This window comes from Sceloporus undulatus, chromosome 3, assembly GCF_019175285.1.
Source record: "Sceloporus undulatus isolate JIND9_A2432 ecotype Alabama chromosome 3, SceUnd_v1.1, whole genome shotgun sequence".
In the NCBI taxonomy this organism is placed as follows: Eukaryota; Metazoa; Chordata; class Lepidosauria; order Squamata; family Phrynosomatidae; genus Sceloporus; species Sceloporus undulatus.
Genome location: NC_056524.1, coordinates 7,090,338 through 7,100,731, shown reverse-complemented (window position 1 = coordinate 7,100,731; position 10,394 = coordinate 7,090,338). Strand labels below are relative to the sequence as shown.

Below are 10,394 nucleotides of genomic sequence, written 5' to 3'. Positions count from 1 at the left end.
GGAGTTACCCATAAGTTGACAGGAAGGGACACACACATACATATATACCAAGGAAACTGGGGAATTCTGGGGGTGCTAGTCCTTGAAAAGTCATATTTCCTCGCTCAGCTATTGACCAGTGCCAATGAAGCTCCTGGATCCTGTCAGACACCTGAATGCTCTCTACTGCTGTGCCCCAAGGCAACATGAAAAGGGGAAGAACATGATTCCTCCATCATAGAGTCTCCAAGAAGTCATCTCTTCCCTGCAAAGTCCTGTCCCTGTTGACCTCTGCATTACCCCCATATGCAGAACATGGAATCCCCAAATCGATTCACAGAAACTGGAGATGCCCATGGCTTTATTGAAAAGTCAACATGTGCCACAGAAGACAAGAAGAGTGGTCACAGCAATGCATGTTTACTGGGAAAGCTGAGATGGGAGAGGATGGATTGGAAATGACAGCACCAGTTTATCAAATTGGTGAGCTAATTATATTCCTAGCCTTTGGCCAATGTCAATAATACCCTGTGTCCATGAGAGATCCATGATAACCGTGCGCCTCCCTGCATCCCTGGCCATTTGTTTTCCGCAGTGAGGTCACCTTGCATGCTTCACTACAGCAAGGGCCATTACACTGCCAGACACCAAGGTCCAAAACACACTGCAGAAATAATCCATCTTGAGACTGCTTTAACTGCCCTGGCTAATGAATCATGGGAATTGTAGTTTATTCTGGCACCAGACTCTCTGTCAGAGAAGTCTACATGTCTTACAAAACTGCAATTCCCAGAATTCCCTAGCATTGATCCAGGACAATTAAAGCAGTCTCAAACTGGATGATTTCTAGTGTGTTTTGGACCCACGATGATGTTCTGCTGGAACAGCCTTTCTCAACTTCAAGTTAGGCTGCATGTCCCAGAAAAGAAAGAAGACAGGAAGGAAATCAATTCATTTGAAATGTGGTGCTGGGGAAGAGTACTATGGATACCATGGAAAGATAAAAAGGCAAACAAATGGGCCCTAGAGCAGATCTTGCCAGAAATCTCTTGGAAGCCAAGATGACAAAATCTAGGCTGTCGTATTTTGGTCACATCATGAGAAGGCATGACTCACTGGAAAAAGCAATAATGCTAGGAAAGGTGGGGGAAGCAGAAAGAGAGGAAGGCTGCATGCTAGATGGATGGACTCTATTAGGGAGGTTACTATGGGTTTTATGGGGTTGAAGGAGTTAAGCAGAGCTTTGGAGACCAGGGGGTCTTGGAGATGTCTCATCCATAGGGTTGCCATTGGTCAAAATCATTGGGAGGGCAGTTAGCAACAACAGTTTGCCTAGATACTGAAAAGTCTAGATTTCTCACCAAGGGGAATTATATTTGTATATCCATGAATGTATAGCCTAAAGGAATTACACGTTGAGAGCCCAGATGACCAGAGTGATGAGAAGGACTTCCAAACAGATAGAAATTACCTGAGAGAAGAAACCTTAACCTAAAGAGATAATGGTAGGGAGCCACGCATTTCCGGAGGTAATGGTAACAGTATGCTATTTCCCCTGTCAATTCAACAGCTTCTCATGTTAACATGAATGTTTCACGCAACAGCAACTCAACATGAAAAGTTGCTCCCACTCAATTTTAATGTTAATGGGCTAGAGTTCTGATCTCACTAAAGACACAATGAAATGTACTAAGCTCTTAATGTGCCATTTTCCGCTGGGAACTGTGTGTGATTTTAATTCCTGACTGTGTCAGTGCAAAGAACCTACAGGGTACAACATCTTCCTTGCATTCACAAATTTCATTCCTGGATGCAGACACTAATATTTTTCTATTTTTTCCCCTCAGGAAAAAATCCTTTGAAATCACACAGTTTTCATGGATTTGTTGTAGTTTGGGACTCATTCTACACACACACACACACACACACACACACACACACACACACACACTGTATGTATGTATGTATGTATGTATATATTGCATAGAAAATGTCAGTTTTCAGGCAGCAGTGTTATTTTCAGTGAAGAAAGCACAGTTTTCAGCACAAAAAGCCAGATGGGTTTTTTCTGTGCAGAAAAGTGCCAAACTGTGACGATTCTTATCACAGAGGAATTAGTTTGTTGGAGTTTTGTGACTCTCAAGAAATCCCCTTTTCATACATTTATATTGCTTCCTAATATTTCTAATATTGGATGGAATTCTGTATCAGAATGGTAACTTTTCCTGGCCCAACTGCTTCAAACCTAATAAATAGATAATTCATCTGAGCTCCAACTGCCAGCAAAACCGACCTCCATCTCCGCATGCAGCTGATGCCCAGTAATGCAGCTTGGAGGAGCCAGGAGTTATGCTCATGATGACAGGGTTAAAATCATCACTACATAGCAATTGTGAATACAAAACAGTTACCTAGATTTATTCATCGCTAACTATTTCGTATTAATGATTGCTACTTAGCCACAATTTTGATACTATTGCCATAATCATAACCTATGGCCTGTTACAGACTGCCAAAATAAAGCTGATTCGAGTCTCTTTGGGGGTATGCTGTTTAAATGATGCATGCACCCTAAGAATCTGGAAGCTGCACCAAAGCTGCACTCCAGTGCTTAGGAATGGAGTGTGGCTTTGGTACGACCTCCGAACTCTTAGGACCCATGCATCATTTAAATAGCATACCTCCAAAGAGACCCGAAGCAGCTTTATTTTGGCAGTCTGTAACAGGCCTATGTTACTGGGCATCAGCTGCATGGTCTCCATTCTGCCTGTGATTGGAGCATGGGTGAATGATGTTTCCATCAGGTTTAGAGGAGTCAGACCAGAAGAATTTCCCTAGTCACATATAAAGTATACTTAATTAAAGTGATTACGACACCACTTTTAAACTGTGATTATAGTACTAAAATGGCATCTTTGGCAAATCTTATCACACAATGTCACCTCCTACCCATAGCTGCCAAGTGTGGTTAGTGAATCCTTTTTCAGTGACAGTGAAACCCATCAATAACTCCCAATCATATGACAGTTTCAGTACTTTTGTGTGAAACGCTGCTACCGCAGTACCGCAGTAATCAGCAATCATGTGGTGTCGTAGTCTCCTCTCCCCACTCCCCCACTCTACCTTGCTACCCCCAAGCTGCCTTATCCAAAAAAAAAAAAATCATTTAATTCAAGTAGCAGAAAAACTTAAATCCAAGAAGCAGAGCTCCAGAACTGCATGAAAAAAAAAAAAATAATATATATACATATATATAGATATATATATATATATAAATACTGTATATAGATATATAGAGAGAGAGAGAGAGAGAGAGAGAGAGAGAGAGAGGCATGCTGTGTAGGGCATAGAGCAGGATGCCAGGTTTAAGGGGGAGTCAGGAAGAGAGTAACATGGTGGCAGGAGCATCCCCAGTCACACAACTGTGAAGACGAATGACAATGGTTTCTCAGAAAAAGGTAGGCTTGTCTTTTCATTCATTTGCAAGATTGTGGCAAGAATAGGGCATGTATGATAGTCTTTGGTACTAAGTGCAATTCTCAATATTTTTTCCATCCCTATTTTGGTGTAGGTTCAAACACCAGGCAAAGGATAAATGAATGTATGGCTAGAGAACAAGGGTGGGGAACGTTGGTGAGTCTAAGTACCAATTTTCTGCCCCAGAATTAACTTGAGGATTCACAGACGTCCAAAAATGGCATTACAGAACCCAGAATTGGCTAGAAGTCCTCCTCTAGTTTTGAAACATTGGTATTTTTCCATGTCAAATAATTCAGGGGTCCCCTGAAACTTATTTAAAAGATCGTCCTGGAAGCTTTTGGGAAAGCAAATTTGCCTTTTTTGTTTTTGTCAGAAAAAGGGATGGTTTGGTGTGTGTGTGTGTGGGTTTTGGGGGTCACAAAAGCAACTTGGGGGCCACATGTCACCCAGGGCTACATATGGCAACCACTACTCTATTGTCTAAAGCAGAGGTTCTCAACATGGGGTGCTCAGACCCCCAGAGGGTGCAAGATGCAATTTCAAGGGATGCAACAAATATAGTTAAGTGAAGATTCTCAGGAAGACAAAATCTGGGAATTGCCTGAATCTGCAGGCAGACCTGTGGATTGTAGTCAGCAAAAGGTTCCACACTTTGACAAAATCATGAATGAGAAGCAGGAGTGAAGAAGTCACTGCATTTTATGTTCACAATTGGGACTGATTTGACCATTTCCATTTTTTTCCTGAATAAATTAAAATCTTAATTGCTGAGCTTAAATTTGCATTTTATGCACTGTGAAAAGCTTGTTTTTTGTTTTTAAAAAGTCCAATTTGTACATCCAAATATTATATGTGGTTCAACTTTTTGTTAAAAATTTAGAAATTAGACTTCTTCGTCTTCAAATATGACATTACTTTTGTAGGGGGTGCAATGATTAATCCAACATTTCCTAGCGGTGTAGGGCATAGAAAAGGTCTATTGGTCTAAAGATTCTGCTCTCTGATTTAAGCGAGAGGAACATTTTGAAACGGGATAAAAAGCCCAATTAACTCACACTGAATCACTTTCTCAATTAATCATTGTAATCAAATGTTGAAATATACAAAATATATAAATTAAAACATTTTTACACAAGGCACATGTGGTGGTTTTTTTGTTTTTAAGTCTGGAAATGTGTCCATCTTGTACAGCCCCCGTCACAAAGCATAGGGTGCTATTGACCCATGACTGTCATGGCAGCTTAGGATCTCTTTCTTGGTCAGCCCAATCTGTCGATGGTATTGGCCCTCTCGAACTGTCTTTAGACACTTGACATTCTTGCCCAAGGTGACACTTTTGATGGAAGGCAAATATTTCAACATTGTTTTTGACAAAGATGTGGCTACACCGGTACCCGACAAGTTGAGTTCTTGCAAGGAACTGAGGCTGTAAAAGACTTCCGCATCCAACGAGTGAATGTTGGGATTGTTGGATAAATCTAGCACTTGGAGAGCAGGGAGGTCTTTGAAGGCATATGGCGAAATCTCTGAAAGGGCATAAATACCACTGAGTGACAAGTGGATTAAATCCTTCAATCCAGAGAATGCCCCCTTCCTGATGGCTGAGACTGGGTTTCCGTCGAGATTTAAGTACCGGAGAGGTATTCCTTGAAGGCGTGGGATGTTTTTCAACCTGTTTCCAGACAGATTTAAGCTCTGAATATTGGGGATGGCTTTGTCCTGGTGTCTTGAAACCAGGCTTATCAAGTTGTTGGAGAGGTCAACGTTAAGCGGTTTCCGTTGACCTTTCGATGCAAACACATCCATCGTGATCTCGAGGATGAGGTTGTTGCTCAGGTCAATGTCTCCCAGGGGTGACCTGGAGAAGCAATCCTCTGGAAGGGCAACCAAAGAGTTATGACTCAGATCCAAAGACTCTAGATATCTGAGTCTCGAGAAGGTTGTGGAAACAATCCTGGAGATTTTGTTGTAACTCAAGTCCAGGCTAACCAGGGTGGTATATCCAGGTCCCGACAACATAGACTCATTGAGAGATTCCAGATGGTTAGATGATAGATCCAAGTAGGTTGTGTCCAGTGGAATGGGTACAGGCACAATATGAGACCCAAGGCCACTGCAGTCCACCTTGGTTAGGCTGAAGCTGTCAAAGAGACCAAAGCTCTCCACCTCACAGTGACATCCTGGGAAGCAAATCCTGGAGGTAGCAATGCTGGGGAAAAGCAGCAGCAGGTTGAACCAAACCGGGAGAGGCATTGCTGGAATCTGCAAAACAGAAGAAGAAAATAACAATGATCAGGAAGAGCCACAAGTAGGGAAAGGATGCTGGGTTGTGTGGAAGTATATGACAGATGAAAGATGATTTTAGCTTGTATGCCAGACTGAGATCTTTAGACAGAAGGTGGGAACATTAAAAATATTTATTTACAGTCAGCCCTCCATATCCATGGATTCTTTAACCATGGATTCTTTAACCATAGATTCAAGCATCCAGAGTTTGAATACATTCCAAAAAGATACAAATTTCAAAAAGCAAACCTTGATTTTGCTATTTTATATAAGGGACACCATTTTACTAGGCCATTGTATTTAATGAGATTTGAGCATCCACAGGGAGTCCTGGAACCAAATGCCAGCGCATACGAAGGGTCCACAGTCTTAAAATATTTATTGTTGCTTTTGTGTGTCTTCAAGTCATTTCTGACTTATGGAAACCCTAAGGTGAACCTGTCACTGGGTTTAAGAGTGTGTGACCCAACCAAGGTCTTCCAGTAGATTTCCATGTCCGAGTGGGAAATCAAACCCTGGTCTCCAGAGTCATAGCCCAATGCTCAAATCAGTTTACCACACTGTGTGTTGGGGAGATCTTTATCCCGTGCCCTATATCAAAATATTTCACTGTAGCTTACAAATGGCATCAAAACAAGTTAAGCAGTGTAAAACAGTAAAACAATCTAAATAAGCAAAAAACGCAGGTCCTGCTGCAGGGTCAGCCTGGTTAGTACTTGGATGGGAGATTGCCAATGAATACCAGGTATGGTCTATATTTCAGAGGAAGAAACTGGCAAAACCACCTCTGGGTACTCCTTGCCTAAGAAAACTCTTGGAAAAGTGAGTCCCTGTATTGGGAGAAAGGCGGGGTATAAGAAAATCATCATCATCATCATCATCATCATCATCATCATCACCATCATCATCATCATACTAGGAATCTCTAGGTCCCCCAGCATGTCTTCTGACAGACGTTAGCCATTAAGTCACATTGGAAGACCTAGAGATTCCTAAAGAAAACACATTAATCAAACCCATGAAAAATCGAATCTGCAAAAGTCAAAGCTGCAAATGTGGAGGGTTGACTGTAATCTATGCAGATAAAAACCAAGACATGTATGGCCATTGGCCAAGCAGCATCACAGTGTGGTCAAGATGGCAAAAGTTATGAATGAGGAAAAACACACAAACTAGGAGAGGCAGCTGCAGTTTGCTTTTGCCTGAGCTTACAGGGAAGAAGTAGCTTCTGCCTCCTCTTCTCTTCTCCTCCTGAATTAATGGGGTGCCATACTTTTGCACTTTTAGCTCAGTTGGCTGCAATTCAATTCAGGGGGGAAGTGGGAGGAGGAGAGAGAAACTGGGACATTTTAAAAAGCTACTGCTATCTCTCCTAGCTTGTATGTTCTTCCTTCTGTCATCTTGACCACACTGTGATGTTGCTTGGCCACACACGTCCTGGTTTTCATCTGCAAATTCTTGGAAGGTATGTAATATATTGCTTAAACACGTCCTTGGAGCAAGGATAATACTCTGGTTTGATTTGACAATGGAAAATAATTTCGCTTTTGGCAGAGCAATATATCAACATCTGCAGCCCACTGGGAGGAATTTTTGGCCAAAGCTGTCCAAAGCAGGAAGAGAACTGTCATTTTCACCTGTCTTTCCCAAACTCACTCCCCCTCGCCTGCCCCAGAATGCTGGGATAGTTTTCTCTGTTTCATTTTGCAATAAATGCAGGCAAGATCACCTTTGTTTCACCCAGTTTTTTAAAATTATTTTTTATTTTCCATATTCTTACACATTTATGTATCTTCCATACCTATTTTCCCCCAATATACCTTTGCAAACATGATTGTACAACAATTCTTATGCTATCATGCCTTAATTAGTTTTCTATCATTCTATAAAACCCTTTGAGTATTTAAGGAAAAGTCAGAGTTACCCACTATGTTTTGTCCAGTCCTTCCTAACTACAATATTTCTGTGAAATTGACATCTTTAAATATAGATTCCTACATTAAACTATCTGCATATATCCCTACACATTTTTTCACTCATTAATGTAGTATACCATATTATATTATCTCTTTTTGTATCTATCTTTGTAGTCCACTTTGGAGTAGTTGACAGAGGTTTGCAAATAAGTCTGGAGGATGTTATCATACATAATATAGTTCTACGGATCCTTCTGTCAATTTTTATATTTATCATGCTGAGTAGATATACTTCGGATCTCATTTCATAAATCATTTAAATATTTTTGTTATCTGATTGTGGATTTGTTTCCCTTCCTTCCTTCCTTCCTTCCTTTTTTTTTCCTTTGCTGCACATCATTTCACCCAGTTTTCCCATGAGTTATAACTGTCTTCTAGGGAGCTCTGGAGGTACAACAAACTACAGTTCCCAGAATTCCACAGGATGGAGCCAGGACTATTAAAGTGGTGTCAAACTGCATTATTTCTGCAGTATGGATGCAGCCTTGGGAGGTTAGAGCTGCATGAACACTGCAGAAATAATTTAAATTGGCAGCGGTTTAACTGACATGGCTGCTATGGGATGCTGGAAATTATACTTTCCTGTGGCCTCAGAGCTCTCTGACAAACAAGGCTAAATCACATCTCACAAAACTACAAGTCCCAGAATCCCATAGCATTGAGTCATAACAGTTAAATTACTTCTAAAGGGTGCATGCACCCCTAATCTCCCGAGGCTGCATCCATACTGCAGGAATAACGCTGTGGTGTCAAACTGGATTATTTCTGCAGTGAGGATGCAGCCTAGGACACAAACCAGTGGATTCAAATTACAATAAAAGATTCCTAAATATTAGGAAGAACATCTTTACTGTAAAACTGTTTGACAGTGAACAGACCTTTTGGAGGTTGGGGGCACACTCTTATCTTTGGGGATCTTTAAAAGGAATCCCATATCTAGGATGAAATGTTGACCAGAATGGAGACTGCAGTCAAGAAATAAGAAGACTAGGAACAGGAAGGGCAGCTATGAAAGAACTGGAAAAGATACTGAAAAGCAAAGACATACAACTGAGTACCAATGTCAGAATCATTCAGGGAACAAAAGAAAGCTGGATGGGCATCTTTCAGGGATGCCTTAACTGGGTAGTCCTGCATGTCATGGAACTGGAATAGATGGTCTTTGTGGTCCCTTCCTACTGTAAGATTATATGATTCAAAGCAGCTTACCGTACAAACTGCTCTTTGCAACATCTCCACCAGCACCGCTGGACATGCTGTGCCTTTAAATCTCCTCCTCGGCTTTCAAAAGAGAGCAAGCTACAAGTTTTGGCCTGTGAGATCCAAGAGGAACTCATGATAGGGAGGGGAAACATATGCAAAAAACACACACATGATCTGGCATCAGCTTCCCTCTAACTAGCTAACCACACACTCCTGTCTCCTGAAAGCCCTGCAATAGCAGGGCAGGGTGGAAAAAAATAAAGGCAGAAAGAAAACCCTGCCAGAGGCAGGCCAGGAGGATGGGTTTACACAAGGCAGAGAACCAGGACGGCAAGCAAAACGAATTAAACCCAAAAGCCTGGCAGCTTTCCATCGCAGGGAATTGGTTCAACACCAAATCTAAGCCTTCCAAATGTACTTGGGACAAAGGAAGAAAGGAAAGGAAATGAAAGGAAAGAGGGACCACTGCATTTTGTGTGCAAAAAATTGACCCAAAAAACCTGAGTCAACTTATCCATGTGTCAATGTAGATACTGTACTTTAACTCTCATTTTCAAAAAAGGGAACCGTCGCCTGGTGAAAGGAAAGAGTGTACAGTGGGCCCTTACCTTACGCAGGGGATCCATTCCGGACCAAACTGCATAAGGCAAAAAACACATATGCTCGAGCCCCATTGAATACAATGGGGCTAGTGCTCATGGTGTCCCATTCATTTTATTACAGCATGGCTTCAGAGTAAGCTGAAAGCTACATATAGCACACCTGCGTATGGCACGGGCGCACTGTAATTTGTCCTGGAAACACTGATCTCCCTCTAGCCTTCCAGCCTTTAAAGTGAACACAAAGGTATGTCTGCTGCAATGTTGTAACTTCTTTGACATTGTTTTCCTTTGCTCCATCCTTTAGATTCTTTGTTACATGCCCCTAAATTTTACCCACAACTTATCCATGGGTAGGGTTGCCATAAGTGAGGACCTCCAAACCGGGACAAATGTAGGACAAATGTAGGGCAACATTTTCAAATGTAGGACACGTTTTTATAAAAATGGGGGACGAGCAAAAAATTGAGTTTTTTTTAAATAAAATGTTAATATAAATGCATGTTTTTAGGCATGATCAAAATGGAGGACATTTTGGCATTATTCCTAGACAGATGGGGAACCGGACAGGGGGCTGCGCACAGCGGAGGGGAACCAGGGCAGGGGGGGCAGCGCGCGGAGGAAAGTGGGGCAGGCGCAACGCGGCGGGAATGGGGCAGGCGCGCGCGCTCCCCTGACCCCTGCTGGGCCTGGGCAGCCCTCCCAGTGGGGGCGCGGTTGGTGGCGGGCTTCTGCCGCCGAGGAGAGGGGAAAGCCAGAGCGGAGGAGGAGGTGGGTTGGCGCCGCAGCCTGCATTAGCAGCCGCGGCATGGCCGGAGGGGCCCTCAAACCGGGAACAAGGCACGTGGGGGCCCAAACCGGACGGGACTGG

General features: G+C 42.4%; 1 protein-coding gene across 1 annotated transcript in view; it reads right to left on the bottom strand.

Moving 5' to 3' along the window:
• Positions 1-4,524: 4,524 nt before the first annotated feature.
• The window catches only part of TSKU (tsukushi, small leucine rich proteoglycan), a 28,952-nt gene continuing 23,082 nt past the window's right edge, over positions 4,525-10,394 (bottom strand). The window contains exon 2 of the mRNA XM_042459563.1: positions 4,525-5,721. Coding sequence (XP_042315497.1) covers positions 4,657-5,712 — 1,056 coding nt within the window. The 5' untranslated portion in view covers positions 5,713-5,721 and the 3' untranslated portion in view covers positions 4,525-4,656. The remainder of the gene's footprint in view (positions 5,722-10,394) is intronic.